Source organism: Drosophila gunungcola, unplaced genomic scaffold (assembly GCF_025200985.1).
Source record: "Drosophila gunungcola strain Sukarami unplaced genomic scaffold, Dgunungcola_SK_2 000001F, whole genome shotgun sequence".
In the NCBI taxonomy this organism is placed as follows: Eukaryota; Metazoa; Arthropoda; class Insecta; order Diptera; family Drosophilidae; genus Drosophila; species Drosophila gunungcola.
In genome coordinates, this window is record NW_026453197.1 from 15,013,768 (window position 1) to 15,034,108 (window position 20,341).

The following is a 20,341-nucleotide window of genomic DNA, read 5'->3' on the forward strand; positions in this document are numbered from 1 at the left end:
CCGTTTTTTTATTGCCACAGCTAAGACAAACACAAAACACATTACACATACGCCCCATTGTCTAGCAACGTACCGAAAGCAACCACGCCCCCTTAAACATTCAGCAAAATTAATTTAAATAGAAATAGGAAATGAAAGTGGAAATGGAAATGGAAAAAGAAAAGCAAAGCCAAAGGAAATACCAATTGTTTCGCTGCTCTTTGCTGCCAGCCCGGAAAAAATGCTCAACTGCAGCGTAGCTCTGTTTTTGTAGCATGTGTAACTCCTGACAAGCGAATGAAACACAAATGGTTTTGGGGGGTGGCGCAGAGCCGAAAAAATAAGATCCGAGCATGTAAATAATTGGAGGGCAGAACCGTGGCCGTAAACCGCCAGCGGGGGGCGAAACAGCGCACATAAAGCACAAATAAACAAGTTTAAAGCCCCAACGATATCGGGGCATTGCTTTCGTTGGCTTTACACTTGCTTTCTGCCGCCACCAGCCCAATCTCATTTCACTTTTTCGGCCGCTTTTTGCTGTTTGGCGTATCAATTTCAATTTTATTGACAAGACAACCACCGTTTGGCAATACGAACGCGAACTTTCAATGCTCTTTTATGCCGTTTTCTTAGACTTACGCATAACTAAATTAACATACTTCAGTAGTTTTTACTTTTTAATAAAAAGTAATGCAAAGACATGTGTCTCCCTTGAGATTAATAGTAACTTGATTGATTTTGAAAAAAGTATATAAATATTTTTAATTAACATTTATTTGGTTTAGAAAAATGCGAAAACGCTAAAAAATTATAATCCTACTAAGCCATTTTAAAAATGTTGAACAACTGCGAGACAGATTCCGTAACAAACTGCATACAAAAATGAAAGAGATCCTGCCACGAATTGTGAAACCTGCGTTATCCTGTGGTGTCTTTTCTCGGCCCGCCACTGCTATGCTCATTTAACGTTTTGCGACCCGTCCGCTCCTTTATTTGCGTTTTCGTTTGCGTTTCGCATTTTACGAGGCTGCAGGACAACCGCATCGCATCGCATCGCCTCGCCCACGCCTGTCTTTCCGATTGTGCCCGTATTATTTGCATATCAGCCAGTTGGGTTTTACGTACGCGCAGCTGCTTAAATTGAAATCGGTGTCCCTTTCCAGATTTATGTCTATCAGGGTGAATTTAAGAGTTCCTCCTCGTAAAGACATTGATTACTCACCTAATATCCGCAGATACTTGAGGCCCCAAAACGACTCGACGCCGATTGCCGGCAGATTGGAGTCCGTGATGCGCAGGATCTCCAGCTTCATGAACTGCCTCAGAGCCGGACCGATTGTAATGAAATTCCGGGGTCCACGAATGATAATAACCTTAACATCGATGTCCAACTCATTGGGCGAGAGCAGCGCGTTCAGACCTCCTGTAAAACAAGCAATGAAAACCACAATAGTTAAAAATAGTTGAGGTCGATTGGCCATGTCAAGGATACTTGATCTAATTTTATGCAGCAAACGATTGTAAAGCAAACAATGCAGTGAGAAAAATTCTTTGAAAATGTATCGTTCATGCTATCTTATTTATTAAAAAAAAAATACATTCATATATTAATTAATTTTATTCCTAAAATTGTTTGCCTCAGTTTTCAATAATATTATTTGGAGTACTCGTCCTGTTCGAAATCGTACTTAAATAGTTTTTTAATATGACAATTTTATTATTTAATTGTTAATTAAACGAAAATATAGTTTATTCAATAAAATATTTTCTATGCATGATAATATAATATATAATTCTAATATGTTCATTGTTTTTCGACACAATATATATATTTTTTTATTATTTTTAATTTTTTCAATATACAAGTCCCTTCTTCTCTGCCAACAAGATCATTAATTTCAGACTCAGCTGGGGTCTACCTCCTTTTTTGTACTTTTTGGTATGCCAACAATGGCGGGCATCGGCGTGGCATCTATTTAGAATTTGCCAGGCAACTGCGAGTACAACCAACTAAACGGATCCCAGTCACCATTAACATCGCATTTGTATGCAACACAATTTTTACTCTTCGCTCAGCTCACTTCCATTGTGTTTCGCTGGGTCTTCGGATCTGGGCTTTATGCATTTTGCATGGGGCTGTGCTCTATGGGCATGTGAATGTCTAAGGGGCGAAGTTGCATTATAATGCCCTCATTGTATTCGACGAGGTTGTTGCTGTGCAGCGGTTTTATGTTTGCTCAGCACGCTGCGGGAATTTTCATAAAAATGCTGAGCATTAACACTGATTGTAACATATTTTAACGCGCGCACCCAGTTTTATTTTGTTGCTCGCATTCTGTTTTTATTTATTCGACATTCTTTTTTTTCTGGCGAGGTCGCTGTTGGCGTAAAAGATAAGGGTTGCTCATTAGCTTAGCTGCAGAAACTCTAACAAATTGCAGCTTAGAGAAAATTAGTTGAAATTATTACCGCGGGTTTTGTAGCAGACAAATAAGGGGATTTTAAGGATTTTTATTTTTTGGCCAGAAAAATGCTAAATAAAAACTTGAACATTTAACATTTCCCTTAAACCAATGGCTTTAATTTGGTCATTTAAAATTATCTACAAATGGCACACCTTAAAAAAATAAAAGCAAAATAACCTATTAGACCAAAACATGTATATTACTTATAATTATTTTGCTTCAAATTGTATTTATTTTTATTTCAAGCTTAAATTATCATTTCAGTTACCACAAGATAACAATCAATTATATATTTTTGGGTCTTGAGAAAACATGTTTTTACAACAAAGAGGATTAATTTAATTCTTAGCATTGATGTCACGTTTTAAGGAATGAAATGTTCTTTGAAAGTAGCAATAATAGTTACTAAAGTTTGATTCTTTTTGAGGCATTTTTCAATCTGTTTACTTCAACACAATTAACTTCTTCAATCTTAAATCCCAGATCTAGTTCCGCATCTAAGCCATTGCAATTATTAAAAGCCCAACAGTTTTCGAAATGAAATTAAAACGGCAAAAGCATCACATTCAAAGCAATCCGGGGGACTTTCTATATGTGAATGCTGGGCAAACAAGCGTTAAATTGAAATTATAGATTTTTTGGGGGGCGAAAGGAATAGCAGATGAGCTATGAGGGGAACAAATTGAAATTGTCAGACATTTAAGGGAAATATATGGCGAGCTTTAAAAGTAATGTCCGGGGATCTCACCCTCATCCGGGGATTGCGTGTGAGCAGGGAATTTACGCCAATCGAAGCATCGCATCACCGGAATGGATGTGTAATTATGATAGTATCCAGCGGAGACCCTTTATCGGCTACGGTACAACCCACTATCCTTTGCATAATTTCCGCGCAATTGATGGGTTTTTCCAGCTTTTCCCACACCCCGTATCGGTTCCGCCTTTTGCATTTATTGCGCCACTTACCTTTTGTGCAGATGGCCTGATAACGATCCAAGTCGTCCATGCTGCATTGGCATTCAATGGGGCATTTCCTCCTCGTGTTGCTGAACATCGCTGGCATTATGCACAGGCTGAACAGGAGCCACTTGAACAGCATCTGTCAAGGACGAGCCGCAGAATGGAAAGAAAGAAGGAAGAAAAGGACCAGAGTTAGTTCAGCATCTCAGTTAGTGGCTGGTGAATGCAATTAGTGGTGGCTGTCCTTTGAGGCACTTTTTCTGGTTACACTTTTGCAATGAATACGAATTTGAATCTAGGCTAAAAGGTTTAGGTATAAGAAAAAACGTATTGTGGTGGGAATATAAAAAACGTGATGGGCTTGCTGTCGATAACTAGATAAAGTATAAGTACAAACAGAATAAATAGTTAATCTACACCATTTTTATTTTTTTTTTCAGAGTTAAGAATGGATAAAACAAATATGTTAATACGGTTTAATATCTTTACTATGACTAGTACATTTCCTAAACTCATTTAATTCGTATATTGATTTTAAAAAGTTGTTTTTTGTAATTCAATATATCTTAATAATTTGGTGCCATTTAAATTTATAAGCCATAATGAGCAAGTTATTAAATAGGTCATTGTGTTTGAACTAATAATTCTTATCTTGCTTTTTCCTTTTGTAATCTTGGGCATTACCATGAAGTGAGTCTGAAAACTTCCTCTAACGACTCTCACTTTAATTACTTTGGTAGATGATTGAACGACTTCATAAACTAATTAAACATTTCACCTCTTTGCTTTCTGCTTTCAATTACCGCAGCTGCTAATCTATATACAAAGCCACACGCCCACATTCTCCACCCAACAGCCACCAAAGACCCATTCAAATTGAAATCAACGTAGTGTCACATGTTGACATGGTTTCAGCTGCTCGGACAGTTGTTGTTGCACTTTACTATATTTTTTGTTGTTGTTTTAAGTTCAGTGGTTTTGTTACATAGTTTCGTTTTGTTTGGCTCCGCGTGTGCGAGCGTGTTTGTGTGTTAGGTTGTGTGCATTGCGTATACGCCGTGTTGACCTCGGTGATTTGTGGTCGCCAGCACCAGGACACTGGGACACTTGTGCGCCGCGGCCAGCGATAAACTGTGGCACTGTTCCTGTGGTTTCGATGCAGTCTAACAGTCCAACGTGCTGCATAAATTAGCCGCAGCACATTGTGGTTAGGAAACAACACAAAAAACCCAACTGAAAATCAAAGATTACAGCGGAAAATAGGGGGAAGTCAGTACACTAAAGTGAATCCAAGGATTTATCCTTTTTTTGCCACACCCAAATAACTTTAAATTAAATTTCCGAAACAAACAATTTAAAATTAATATGAGTTATGTTAATGATAAATTAATAATAATTAAAAATTAATAACTAATTTCTATACAAAGATATACAACAAATGTTATTTACCATATTTTTTTAGCTCTCAGGCAGTAAAGTCACATAAAAGGTACACTCTGATAATGATAGGGAACATTGAAATTATTTTAGGAACAATCTAATATTTTTCTTAAAAATACTTCATAAAATATTTTTTACTGTGTGCCACGTTAAGCATTTCCAATTTGCCTAAAAGCCAAGACCTGCGAATGCATTGGGAAATTAAATTTCAGCTAGGAGATTTTTGGTTTGGACGCGTGGCGGCTTTCCTTTGCAGATTTTACTTGGGACATGCGAAAGCCTAGGGATTTATGTGCAGCATTTTTTTCATTTTACATATTTGTCAGAATCGCAGTGTCGAGATGCTTTGGAGGAAGTGAAAGAGTTGTCTGGCTGGCAGCAACTGTCAAGTTGCCGGCTCATAGTCGGCACCTTATGCATTGTGCTCGCCGGATTTGTTGTCAGGCTATAGCCGCTGGGCCCAGCTGAGTAATATTCCTGCAAAGTTGCTGCGGTAAAAGTGAAAAATTGCGACAGCCTCAGCCACAACTTCGCCGTCGGGACAGTTTTTTCCACTCAAGTCGGCGAAAAGTTCCAAAGGCGCGCTCTCCACTCTTTATTCGCACACTCACACCCAATTGAACATGGCACATAATTCACAATAAAGTTCCCCAAAAACTGCATTCAAAAATGGGAAGTTGTGTAAAATACGCAGTGCAAGTGGCGCTCTACCCGTATATAAATTCTTTTTGCATACGAGTTCCTCAAGGCGGAAATTTAAATTTAAATTGTGTGTCACACCTGGGAAATTATGTTGTGGATTTAGGGCTCACAAATAAAATTTAATCGCATTATCGTGTTCTATTGCAGTTTAACCCATATAGTCTAGTGAAGGAGGGAAGAAAAGTTTCAAACACTTTCGGCAATAGAAAAAATTTCCCAAAGTATAAATCTTGTTTACATCAAGTTATTTAATACAAATATGGAATAAAAAATTTATAAAATATTTGGATATAACCATTTATGAGGTATTCAATTTATTGTGAATTCGAGTTCCTCACTTCTCAACTTTAAATTCAAATGCAATGCCCTTTCATCTAGGGAAAAAGTCCCTTGGACCCAAAAACCAAAACTTTATCACATTCCTGTTGGTAAACCGGATTCAGTTGAAGATGGATGGCCCAGAAATCAGCATCTGTCTGACTCGTTAGCCACCAAAGTGGAGGAGGATTGGGAGCCACACACTCTGCAGCAGGATCTGGAGCAGAAACAACAAATACCCGGCCGGCAGCTGACGCCCTACACGCTTCACTTGGATTTTTGGCCAACTTTGCGCCGATTGCAGATGGCGCACGCGAAGTGGCTGGGAAGTGAAAAGTTGTGGGCCACGGAGGAAGCAGCCTGAGTAGTTGTTGATATCGGCTTTCAGCACCGAAACGTTCGCTATTTAAACATTAACAAATTTGTTTGGCCCGCTGCCCAATCCAGAGGGCAAACAGAAGCCCGGAAGCAAAAGCTAAGATGGATGAAATGGAGAAAGGGCTGGGCAGAAAATTACTCATACGCCTACTGGAACAGCCGCCGGATGTGGCATTTAATACGTTCGCAACGTTTTGTAATTGAATATGATAAATCAAAGGCAACTCCAACCAAAACCCTTGGCCTAAGCCAAAACGGAAGTGGTTGGAGCATTCCTTTTCTCTCAAATTACACACACAATATACTCTCATTTGCCGTCCAACTGAACGGTATTAAATTTGCTTAAATTCAGCAGCGGATGAGCCGAGAAGCCTGTTCAGTTCAAAGCCAAATAAATCTCAATACTTGCCCAGGGAGCAAAATCAAATTATATTTAAGTCCCGCCAGGAGGCTAAGCCCACCGAAAAGCAGAAAAAATAAGCATCTGGCATAGCATTATGAATTATGGCCAATGGTGGGCGTGGCCGATTTGCGCCTTTCGCTGACCGACGAGGGCAACATTAAAATTCATGAACACATTTATTGCCAATTACTGCAGGGCCCCGGACACGTTTCATATATATTTATATATATATAAAAAAGGAACACACACAGGGCCAATGAAGGCCAAAAATCGCAGGTCAGAGCCCCAAATGAACATTTTGGTAACAAAATAAACTTCGGTCTCCTTTTGGCTCGATTTTTTGTCGGCTTGGCTTGCCAAAAGTTTTTTTCCGACTCACATAAATTGATAAATTAGATTTACGCTCGAGAAATTATATTACAATATAATATGTATTTCCGACCGAAGATTTGTTTTTTATTATTGTGTTCGTGTTGGTCCCTTGTTTAATGCGCTACCAAATTATTTTAAAACCAGCGTATATTTCATGCATCAGTTTCTGATGTTTCGACCTGACATTTAATTTATGGCGCTCATACGTTGTTTGTTGGCAGGCACTTTTAAATTATGGCCATCATCAGAGCGGGCAGACGTGGAAATGTCTGGTGATTTACTAAGCCAAAACTGTTGATTTGGCGAAATTTTATTAAAAAAATTGTATTCAATTGCACTTTAATATGGAAGCCATTTTTTATACGTCACTGGTTATAAATTTAGCTTGGAAAAGAACTCATGCACAAGTGTAGATTTAAAGGCAGGGATATGCGCATATATCAATTTTTTTAAAATCGTTAAATTATACCAGTCAGTCTTATCAGTTTGCTCGCTAAATTTAGCCGTTTGGAATTCTTACGTATGCCGAGCAGGACCAACATTTTTATCAATTTCCAGCCACAAATATGAATCCCGCGGCTGGCAAATATGCTGCCCGGATTGAACAAAGTGGCGGTGGCGATGCCTGATAATGCCTAACGTGAGTAGACTGGCAAAAAATATTTTACAGTTGAGCGAATTTAAAAAAATTTTGAAATATAAAAGGTTATGTGTTATAAACTAAATATTTGTTTAATAAAAAAAACTTATGTTTATGAATCGATAGTTTCAGAGAATACTAAGTCAGTAATTTAGAAAGGCTTCATTAATTGTATTTCCTGTCAAATATTTTATTATGAATAAAATAATCATATATTTATAAGTCTCTAACTAAATAGAAAAATAAGTCAGTAATTCTTTTATTGAATTTTAATCCAAAACTTTTACTATATTATCGTCCTAGTCATAAAATTTATTGTGATTAGTATCATTAGAAGTTCCAATAACAAATAATAAAAATATAACAAAACTAACCTATTTAATGTAATTTTTCCCATGCTGGAAATTATATATTATATTTTAAGATTGCAAAATGGACTTTAATAAAATATTATTTAAGAATTCCCTATTTTATTTTGTGTTTTTTTTCAGCTTTCTGGCAAGTGTAGGAGGATCAGCTACACCAATATGGTAGACACAAGGCTGCATGGTCACGAAAGTTCTCCTGCCTGCCCGTTTGGCGAGGGCATAAAGGACTTGAGCGATTAGTTGCAGAACGTGCGGTGCATGAGAGCGAGGAGTATGTCCTTGGCCAGGGATCAGGCAGCAGGTCGACCAAGCAGGAACAGGAGCTCGAATCGGAATTGGCCACGTGCTGGCCACATCGCATGCCGTTTGCCCATAAAGCTAAGCCCGGCAAACCGCTGAAGAGCCTTAAGCCACGCCGACCACTTGGTGACCTTCTCGGGGATTTACATGAGAAAACCAAATTGCCGTTTATGGATACACTGGGCCACATCTCTATCTGAGGGGAATATTGGAATGGGCTTGAGGGCTGTGTCCACACACGTGTAATTGTTGTTTACCAGCCAATAGCACGTCCTCCACGCTCTTGTCTCACTTTCCTAAAAAAAAACAACGTGTTTTCCTTGATTTATTTTCACACTCAGATGTGAGAATTTTCATGTAATTGCCTTTGTGTGGACACGAGGAAATTTATATAAAATTGCCAGGATAACCTCTGGGTGTGTGCAATCAGCTGCAGATTTTGTCGCTTGTTTTTTGGGTCATTTGGTCAATGCGATTAGTTTCGGCCACACCCACAGAGCCCACAGACACTGTCTGTGTTTGTGTAAGTGTTTGTGTGGGTGATTTTTGTATCATTATGTGTGGCCAGTGTCCTGCGGAGCGGAAGGAGAAAGTAGCTGGGGAAGGGGGAGCAGAAGCCAAAGCGGAGGGGACGACATTAAGCTGACATTGGCCAATTAGCCACGCTAAATGAGCAGCAATCTTTTGAGGCAATGATGCCTAAAACAGGGATTAGTGTTCCCTTACTTCTGCACACCCACACACACGCACACACCTTGACCACCGAAAATGAAAGACAAAAACTCACTCAAAAATATTTCCATATGTTTTTGCAGGCCTTAAGATGTTTGGTTTTAACGGAAAATATATATAATCCAACACTTATTTTGGGTTATAAAATTTGTCAGAGAATTACTAAAACAAAAAAAGAGAAAGCTTAAAAAGTTTGAGTGGCTTTAAGCGACAAACAAAAACAAAAAAAAAGTTGTGACGATGGCACTTTTAACGTTTTAAATTTCTGGTATTAAATTTTGTGACAAAAAAAAGTTAAGTTATTGACTAAATAAATACACTTTTTAACATATTTTCTTTTGTCCCGCTTCAAAATAGAATTTAAGCTTTTTGTCTAAAGGATTTTTAAGCGATACGTTTCAATAGGTGTATTACTTGCTATGATCACAATAGATTTTGCATAACAAATTTGACTTGAAATTATATTTCAGTGCACAATTTCATATAAAGTATTACTATTTAATATTTATTCATTTCATGTATTTATATACTTTTTCATGCAGTGCAACTCCTTACGGTTTCCCTTCATGAGACATTGATTCCAATTAGTTCTTCGCCCTTATTAATCTTCGCCGGCATTAAAGGGCACGTTCGATGATTCCATTTACCTTTCACTAGCTCGGAATTAAGCGAGTGCGTGTGGCCAGCTTCCCTCAGCCGTTTTTTTTACTTAACTTGCTGTTCCAAGAACCCTTCACTTCCACTTCCACTTACGGACAGACTGTTTCATGTTTCACTTGGCCAAGCGTTGCAAGATATTAACTTTCAGCGGAGCAGGCGACGTCGTCATCGTCTTTGCCGCGGTTTTTTTTTTTCAAATCAGATATGAAAAGGGGGGAATGGGGAATGGATTCGGTCTCAGCACCTGTCCGGCTTTAGTTCCTACCTGAGTCTGGTCATGGTCACAATTACGGCTCCTTTTGTGCGCTTTGTTTGCCTTCTGATTGCATTTTTAACGCTTCACGCCGCGTGAGTGCATTGTTTTTGGCCCGCTTTTCAGCCTCGCCTAATTGAATTGCAAATGCAGAAGAAATGCTGAGGAAATACATAGTGTACGGGGCACAGGATTATGGCGTACTAATAGCGAGTTAATGCAATAAAGGACTCGTCGCAAATGCTGTTGCTTCCCCCCGTTTAACTTTTAATTATCCCTGCAACTGGACTCACAATCTCTCTGATTTTAATGCACTTTGCGTGTGGCAGGAGCTTCAATATTAAATGCACTTTAATGCCACTTGAGCTGACAGCGGACACAATGCGTAATTTATTTTTATTCAATCTCCAGCAGGTAACTCTGTAAATGGCTTTAACATTCGTGTGGTGGAGAAAATGTCAGTGGATTTCGGCAATCCGGAATTCTGAAAACTTCTCCTGTTCCCCTTACACAGCAACAAAAAGTTGGACCTTTGGCCAAACTTTTCGATTTGTCAGCTTTGCTCTGGCTAAAGGCGCCAATTTGTCGATTACAAAGGCGTTCCCAAATGATTCCCCATTTCTATTTGAGTTGTTGGGCGAAACTTTTCGCTGGCTTTAAATTTCGCAAAGCAAATTTTTCAATTAAGCCGCAGTCGTGATTCTTGAAGAGCACTCGAGACTGTCTGCGAACGGACAAAAGAGAAGGCCAACGTAGAAGATGTTTCCATTTAAATTTATCATTTTTTAATGAGACTCTTCATTACAGAACGGCGGACGGAGGGAGAGATATATAAACAGCATGTTTCAAATAATGCTACAACGCTAATTGTTTCCGCTTGTTCATTTGGCCAACGCTCCCACAGAAACACACGCACACACACCACCTCATTGTGGCAGGTCCTTCCAAAGAACACAAAAGGAACTTGCTTGGCTAAGTCGTCTATCTCCTCACGGCACATGCGACTGTCTCTTCATTAGATTCGTTTAATTTAACTTCTGGCAGACGCGAAGTCACTCCAATTAAATCACAGACTTTAAGTTGGATGGCTCTTGATGATCTAAAAACAGACACCGGAGAACTCAATGCTCGAATCTAGTTGATGTCGATTTGCGGACCTCACTCTGAGCTGCAAGGACAATTGAGAAAGTCGAACATGATATGCCATTCACAGGCCTTTTCTAAGTCAGATGAGTTCGAGACAAAAAAGGAAACCTTTTTATGTCAAGGTAAAATCGGTAGCTCAAATAATATATAGAGAGCTTTTTCAAAGCAAGTCAAGTAAATTGGTACCAAATACATATTTTTTTGTACTTGACACCACTCACTCTTTTCGCGCATGTCTTGTTAATGGAATTGACTTGTTTAAACTCCAACAAATCAAGGCCTATCCCTTGACCCCTTTCTGCGGCTCACTCACAGCGAACGAAGCTGTTCAATTTCATCGCCACACGTTTCAATATTTATTATTGCCTATTGACACTGAACAGGTCGATTGCCGACAGTTGATGTTGATGGGTGCTGGTTGCTGGATGAAGTGGAGACCAGGACGAAAGGCCACGAAAGCAGAGCAAACACATGCGGAATTTTTGCGATGCGGAGTGCCTATAGCAAACATATTATTGACATTTTATGGTTGGAAATTCATGGAAAAACAATCAAAAAGGGTGAAGGGTGGAGGGTGAAGGGGCCTGCTCCACCCACGCACGACTGAGATCCTTTTGGAAGGAGGGATCCTGACGTGGCCCACAAGTCGATTAACAGTTTGATTGAGTTTTCCCATACATCCGATGCGGTATTTGCGGTTGGTGTGTTTAAAAGTCAATACAATGCGACACACACAAGCACACACATCGAAAAGGGGTAAAAGGGGAAATCTTAATGGAAAAATGCCTCGTAAAAATGCTATGCGGCAAATATTTGAACGGAAAGAAAGCAGTTTGAGGTCCTGGCAATCGGAAAACGTAATTATAAAGCCGCTGAGTGATAGCCCGTCAACAGAAGTTAAATGCGTCGGAGTGACCTTCAGGTTTTGTTAAAAATATTAAACGACGACACAGGCCAAGGGTCCTTGGCCTCCTTTCAACTCTCGGGAACGGGCCAAAAATAACTTACCATTGCAAATGTTTTCCATTGATAAATTAGCGAGGGCATGCACAAGGAGCCACTGGGAAAACATATTTTCTTTTCACGTCAATTCGAACAAAATGCCATAACGAGTCGAAGGGCAGTGGGATGACAAAAAGCAGGTCATCATCGGTTCACTGAATATGCTCTTTTGCTCTGCTTTCCATTCAATTCCATTCCATCCATCCGCAACTGATGGCAATAATAAGCCCGGACAGCAACTTGGGTAGCAATTTGATGAATGCAAATTTTGGGGGGAAATTTGCCGATACACCAAATAATGCTCCTTTAATTTTAAGGGACTGGGGTGGCCAGAGTTGAATGAATTAATGAGCATTTTGACAAGCACTCGCAATTGAACCGAGTTGTGACAGACCCCGCGTCATTTATGGCATTTCCGACTGCATAAATTACCGCAAACAAAATGATTAATGGCCCCACTTCGACGGTCGAGTGTCGCTCAAAATACAACATTCAATGGCAAGTGCTTGATAAGTGCAGAAAAGAGGTGTAATTAATTTCAATTAGTTTTATAATTTTTTCTATTAGTTCTCGAGTGTATATTGAAATTTTTGTTAAAAACAAATTTTACCGTTTAATGCAATTTTGTGATATTTATTAGGAATTCGTTTGACTTTAATTACTTTATTTACGAGTGGACGTTAAAAATCACGTGACATATGTTTCTTCCACTATTCTCCCTTTGCGCGAAGTTATCTTTGCGACCGCAGTGCAGAAAAATTAATCAACTCTAATCCGGCAGACATAATGCGGGCTTCAGGCTGATCGTATTAATTAAGGCGAGGTTATGATGAAGAGCAGGACCCTTCCGCATCCGCCGGCTTTGATAACTAATTTACACACATTTATTAGTCGTTGTGCAGCTGGACAGATAAGCCGAGACTGAAGGCCTGGTAAATGGCGACTGGTGAATGGTAAATGGTTAAATGGCGAATGGCAGCGCGTTGCTCATACGCCATGTGGTGCCTGCGGTGTGCCAATAATGCTGGTGTCTGCTCTTCTTCGTTTTCCCCGACGCGAGTGTGTGTCAAAGTGCGCATTTAAAGCTTTCGGGCTTAGATGGAAATCCCCACCGCCATTGTTCATCTCGCTTTTGGCTACTGCAATCTCAGATGCGCGACGGAATGGCAACAACCGCACCCGAGGCTCTTCAATTTACCCCGCTGCTTAGCCACCCACTATTAAAGCGTCTTGAAGCCGCTCAACCGAATAAGTTTGTTGCTGAAAGAAAAACCCAGTTTCAGAAGCTCCAGAAGCTGGGGGAGAAAGTGTTAACAGCATTGGCTGTAAACTGGCCCATTAACTAGCTGCTCGTTTTAATTAAAAACTACATTTCTAGTCTCTTCTAGTCTCTTTTTTCCCACCATTTCCGCTGTGCAGATTCCTTGAGCCGAAATTTTCTGATATATGCGTGTAATTTCGTTTTATGACTCACTCGCACACACTCACTTTATAAGATATGACCCCAGCGATGGGGTTGCTGTTCGCATAATGATTAAAAATTCAATTTAGTCGACGCCCGGAATGAAATTATTTATGAGAAGCTTGGCACAGAAACGCGGGTCAGCGTGGGGGTTTCTGATATATGTGGAATAGTTTAAAAAATTCTCATAAAGTGGAGATAATAGAAGACCATCAAAACTGCATCGTAACAGTTTAAACTTTATTTATTGTTCAGTTTATTTTTTATAGAATAACTCTAAGTCAGTCATAAATTAAGCAACATTATATTAATTTGTATTAATATAATACCCATTTTATTGTGAACTTAATTATACCCAATAGATTAAAATTCATGTAACTATAGTTTAGTTTTCTGACAATTTTTTTTTGGGTGTATTACAATTAAAATTAAAATTTGAGTCGCCTTTAAAGCAATTTAATTTTAAGTCCGTTCATCTTATTAACTTTCTTCCTCCATTTTCATTTCACATTTGAAAATGTGATTTAAAACCTATGGTTTTTCTCACTTTACTAACCCTTATTTGTATTGCTCACTGAATTTGGTGCTTTAAGCTTGTACTGACTCATTTTTCACTTAAAAAGCTGCTGTTCCAGGGAAAATATTTTCTAATTAGCAAAAAGGCATGCCAGGGCCTTGGAAGAGAGAAGCACGTGAGAAATCCTTGACAGAGGACTCGCTCACTGCCTTCTCTGCTTTCTCTATCTCCGAGGACGACGAGTCCTGTGTCTCTGTCCATGCCACTGCCCATTTTCCGCTTACCACTTTCCCAGTTTTGCCAGTTTTTCTTCCATCCCCGCCAACCTCCGCCCATTTAAACAGCATTGTTTGCATGCTTTTCTTGCTTTCCAGCGTCGACGTAAACTCATATACTCAAAGTCTTACACTCGGGGGCCCTGCACTTCAGCTCATTCATCAGTCATTCAACGGCTATGGGAACCCTGCCAACCAAAACACAATCAAGGCGCTCCTCGCTCACACCAGCGATGGCAACATGTTTTTGCAATTTACCGATTTGCGCTGTAACCGAGTCACACAGGACTTTTTTTGAGACCCATTTCCCGCCAGCTGCACCACCACCCCACCCCCTTTTAAGTTTTTCCCCAACCCAATCCCCGTTTCTCTGTTTTCCGCTACTATTCTCGTTCGTTGTCATCATCAGTGCGCAATTCAAGCGGAATTTCGCAAAATTTACTTTGACGTCTGTGCATTGCGCATACGCCTCGTGGGCCGTACTGTTTGTTCAGGCGAACAGCAAGCGAACAGCAAGCGAACAGCAAAGCGGAGCCGCACTTCATCGCTGCCCTCATAATTGATTAGACATTAGGAGCCTCTTGTCGCACTATTCAAATATTGTGTCAATTGTATTTGAGTTGATATATAAAAACATTTGACTATGCTAGTTTTGTATAAGATTTTAAGCCCTTAGCATAGTTAAATAAAAACTTGCCATATTTTTTATGTGTTAAGCTTTAGCAAGATTAAGTGTTTATCGTTTACACAAACAGACTAAAATGGCAAAGGCAAATCCACTATTCCAATATTTGATTATACATTAAGAGCAACTTGCCAGACTATCCAAATAATCTTTTGAGTGTGTATGAGTAGCTAATGCCACTGTGCTAATTATATATGATTTTCGATGTAAGCGAAACCGCAAAAGTCCTTAAAGCGGATTTTGGCTCTCCTCCAATCAATTAGTCTCAAAAGCATTAACGGTTCCTTTCTGACAAATATTGGATATCCTTATTAGGCTTCCCTTTGATGTCTCCGTCTCCAGAACCATTTATATTCAGCAACATTTTCGCCCACACGCACGGTTGAACGCTGTCACAACCTGATTTTGTCATTTGGTAATTGAAGGTTAATATTTGACAGTTAATAGAGCAAAAAATTGGCTAAGTGCGGTGTAAGCAATTCAAATGTTATTACTAACGAAATTACCAGGCTCAAAGGCACATGACACATGTCGCACAATACCTGTGTGTTTGTGGTGTCTTTAAAGTTAATACCCCTAATGTACTGTTCCTGGAAACCGAAACAAGCAGCGAAAATTTATCTACCACGGCAGTGCAACAGTTTGGAAGTAGACTATCAGGATATTTCTTCCGCCCTTACACCAACAATCTCACTGAGAAAAAAATAGCTACTACTTTTAAGCACATTTTTATTATCTAAACCAAAAGCTACTTTTGTCTGTTATTATGTTTTAGATGAATTAAAGTAACATCAAAATTAATGAGTTTCAATCCCAATAGATTTTAAAGCATTTAATTTTTTAGCTTATGGTACAAAAAAATATATTTTTCTTTGTGCAGACGAAGCCACACGCATATGTGGGAGTTGTTTTTTTTATAGATTAGGAGCTGGCCATCTATAAAGGCCCACTTTGCCGGACGTTGCCAGGAAGAAAAGCCGAGATTCTCAGTCTCAGTCGCCGACACAATGTTTAAATGTTTCGAATTGCCGACAAGGGATTTGGCATCATGGCATTCACGCCCAGATAAGCGCCTGTAGTGGGTCTTATCTTTAAGGATACTCGCATTTTGCCGACTGGCCCCGTTTGCGTGAGTGGTCGCCGAGATTTATTACAAGCTATTTTTCTCGCACAGGACCCCACAATTAAAGCCTCTTTTTTCACTTATTTTGCCGTCTTCGCTCTGCCTTCGCTCCGCCACTCAAATAGTTAGTCAAATACTTTCGAGTTGTTGGCCGTCGGGCTGGTATGCAAATTATTTGCCTTTAATGTGTGTTGAGAACTCTGGCAAACTTGCTCTCAATTTAGTCATTAAGCTTTGGGCGAAACTTTTACTTTCTCTGCAAGTGTCGGGGGAAAACAATTTTTATTTTCCAGTTCGCTTTTGTGCTGCGAGTATTAATACAAGCAGTCAACTCAAAATATAATTAAGTCGGGCTTGAGCCTCGGATGACAAAGCAAACACATGGCCAAAAGAAAATGCCTCAGAGTGCGAGAAAATTCGCATAGTATGCGAAAGTGGAAAGGAAAAAGGAAGCATGTGAGTGTTGGGGAAAAAGCAAAGGGAATGGGTCGACTTTTCAGTACTTAGTGGGAGCATTTAAAATTTAATTTAAAAACAGTGAAAAGGGTTGTGACAATTATAATTTTTTAATATGAGAGTGTGGTATGCCTGGCAAAGTTTCATCATTTTTTGTATCCTTAGAAAACTTAGCTGCGAAGAAAAGTGCGAGAAACAAACGATGCCAAAGGCAGCCGCGGAAGAACTTTGCAGTTAAGTGAAGTGCGCGCCATGAGAGACATTATTATGCGATTTAACACTTTAGTGCTGGCAAAGTGGAACGACCAGGCCGCCGGCATCCTTATTCTCATCCTCATCCTCGTCATCTCATCAGCTACATCCTTGCATCCTGGCAACCCGAGAACAAAGAAAGGGGCTGCCACAAGAAAAGGAAATTTGTGCTAAAAGTGCACTTCCAGTCAAAGTGAAATGCGGATAACAGGAGCGACCACAACGCGATTTAATGAAGCTGCAAATACAAGTGGAAACTTGGCTCGCTTAACTACGAGTACGAGGAATTAGGAGCCCCCAGTCAATGCAAACTGGTTGCAGAAAATGCCTCATTTACCGGGAAATCAAATCGCTTCAATTCTAAGTGGATAAACACACAAATGATGGCAAATAGCCATGAATGCATCCCGTGCGAAAACCTGGCCAAAACGCTGAGCGAATGGAAGATGAAATTGAATGAAAATTATGCTGCCACTCGACTCACTGGTCTGTGGGCCTTCTCCGTGCCTTCTGCTAGATGAAATATAATTTTGTAAAATAACTTGGCCCTTTTTTCAGATCAGTGAGCTTTAGCCAGGAGAATTTCTTTGCTAAACAAAATTGAATTGTATTCTGACTGACGCCGGGCCCCAAGGCTCCGTTTTGTTTACGTTATTTTTATTTTTCGCCAACCAAATGAAATGGCAGCATTTCAAACGGAATTTTTAAATAGATCTTTAAGTTTGCAGGTTAAAGTCAATGGAAAGAACTTTACGACATTAGAAGTTAATCCGAGGTGGTTCTAGCTTAGTTATTGCTGATTTAAATTATATTTTCTTAAATCCAACCCATGAATACACTGAATTCAGTCAGGCATAAAAACTGCGAAATCAATTTTAAACATTTATACAAAGTTGGAAGAGATTCCGTAAATACAATAAAATAATAATTCGATATAAACAAACTTTTACGCTTACACAATAATGATGCCATACATCGAGAAAAAAGAGGAAAGAACTGGAAAAGCTTACAAATTTTCATGGGCCAACCAGAATAACCGCAGGCATCGTAAAAATGAACATTTGAAGAGTCGAAAGATGTTGAAATGTGCAAACATAAAACTGCCACCAATTGATTGAGATGTAATCAAAAAGGCGACCCAAACAAAAAGCTGAGGAAAGAGAATTTTTTTCGAAAAGCGACAAATGTGTAAGGGCATAAAAATCATTGCCCAAACGGAAAAGGAACGAAAAATCAAATTTCGCATACGCAGTGCAAGACCAAAGCGAAAGCCCATGCTGCTTTTCCGACTCAAACCTCGTTTCGTTATGGAAATTCACCGGAAAAGCATATGGGGCAACTTGCTAATGCTAACTGGGGTTAAATGTGACTGCCTTTGGGCCACATACATCAACGCAAACATAAATTACTCGTCATATATGCGCATGACTAATTTGCGAATCCTGTCTGGCCTTTGATGCTGCCGCCCGCAAAGTTTTAGTATTCATATTTTATTAGCCACAAGTCAGTAAGTTTGTGTTCTAAACAATTTATTAATCAAATGGTCCAGCAAACTATGCTGTGTGCCAAAAAAGCAGGCCCATGGATGCGTCAGAAGAAGCGAAACTGAATCCGAATCGTATCTGAAACAGAAACCGAAACCAAAACCAGAAAGTCCAGTCATATCCGACTCGTGTGTATATATAATTTATGTGCTCTATATGTGTGACAAATTGTGTGCCAGAGGCCAAGTTTCGCATTTTGTTGTTTGCCTTTCTGTTCTCGCAAGGACATCGCTCCTGACTAGAGTTGTCATTACCTCAGAGAAAAATGGATAAACCGGAAAATCCGGAAGCTGAACACATGATTGCGATGGCTTATCCATAAAACTATTTTTAAAATGTTGGGCTTTGCAACACTTTCCCACTTTTAAAAAAGATTAATCTTGTTTAATTTTCACAATTAAATATACAAAATGTATTCAAAAGTTTGGCTTATTTTACAAGTTTTAGTTTTTAACTGACTCGAAACTAAAAAAAAAAGAAAAAACAACTTTGTCATTAGATACACTATAAAGATCTTGTAAAAATGAAGTTCTAAAATAGAACAATATTTTAAAGTTTTAAAACCGCATTTCTGTCACATCTTTTGTAGAAATTACATACAAAATATATAACATTTTATTAGATTTTCCTGTTTTTCCAGAATTTTCAAAATTGTTCAAACCGCAGCCCTTACAACACTGCTCCAAACAAAAACAGTCTCTTTCCCCGGACCATATACCCTTCTCAATCATCCAACTCGTCATCTTGTCTGGATCCCCTCGCAAAAGTGTTACAAATTTATGACATTTTCTTTTTGCATTCGTCGACCCTTTAAAGCAGCTCGCACCCAATGGCTAAATCCAAAGCCAAACAGCTTCGAAAAAGGTCAACAGAATGCTCGAGGTTAGAGATGCTGGCCGAAAAAAAGCAAAAAAAAAGAAGTAGTAAAAATGTTTTCTTCTTCGTTTTACGGTTTTGGGTTGGACATTTACAAAAAATCCTAAAAAACGGAGACTGAGAGGGAGTGTTGTGGAAACTGTAATGGGAGGGAACGAAACCAAGACACTAATGTCGCTCATCTTTTATTAATATTTCTTTGAGATTTTTACGCTGCTGTTTTCTTACCGCAGGGTGAGCCAAATCGTGGGGTCTAGCAGACAGTTGAATGAACTACCAGAAAAGTTTGTCATAGCAAATATTCCCAAAACAGAACAAATAAGCAAATATCATGTTTCAAGAACTTGCTAACTTTTAACTGAATTTAATACCCCCACGTAAATTCTTTCCTTTCGCATTTTAGTCTCCTAAAAATCAATAAGCTTTATGTTTCCCCTTCAACTGACATAAAGCATTCGCAAAACCGGAGGAGAGTAAACCCTCTGGCACTTGATTTGTTACATAAGGCGTGTTGCTTACTTTTACTGTCATACTTTCTTTTATGCTGAAATTTCTCCGCAGGAATTTCTCTTCAAGTCATGTCTGCGATGACTTCCTCCCTTTCTTCCTTCCCGACCTAAAAGTGATTTGGCGGAAATTGTTTTTTAATGTGGCAGACATTCTTAAACTATTTAACCTGAAGTGGCAGAGTCACTCTCACCGAGGCAAAAAATGTCCACCATTTATCAATGGATAATCAATAGACCTTAAACCATTTTTTCCGCTTGGGTTGTGTGTGTGCCTGGGGGTACATTTTATAGTTTGCCAGGAAGAAATTCAAGGTTGTACCCAAACATCTGCGTGGCATGCGATAAAGCTCAGGTATAGTATATACATATATATTTGGGTAGGGAAGCACTCTTTCCTCAAGAGTTTTCCCATGTCCGCACATATAACTAAACACCCGCTGCAGCATTTTGACATTGCGGATTACAATAAAAGCGTTTTTATTCGTTTGCATGACTAGCAGACGAGCCGAGAGTGACTGACAAAT

At 39.2% G+C, this 20,341-nt stretch overlaps 1 protein-coding gene across 4 annotated transcripts in view; it reads right to left on the minus strand.

Annotated features, from left to right (window-relative positions):
- LOC128261928 (insulin-like growth factor-binding protein complex acid labile subunit) overlaps positions 1-20,341 on the minus strand; it is a 52,033-nt gene that overhangs the window by 7,200 nt on the left and 24,492 nt on the right. For all 4 annotated transcript variants that reach the window (XM_052995877.1, XM_052995876.1, XM_052995874.1 and 1 more), the window contains 2 exons: positions 3,411-3,543; positions 1,202-1,402 (listed from right to left, as the gene is read on the minus strand). In XM_052995877.1, the coding sequence (XP_052851837.1) occupies positions 1,202-1,402; positions 3,411-3,543 (334 nt within the window). The remainder of the gene's footprint in view (positions 1-1,201; positions 1,403-3,410; positions 3,544-20,341) is intronic.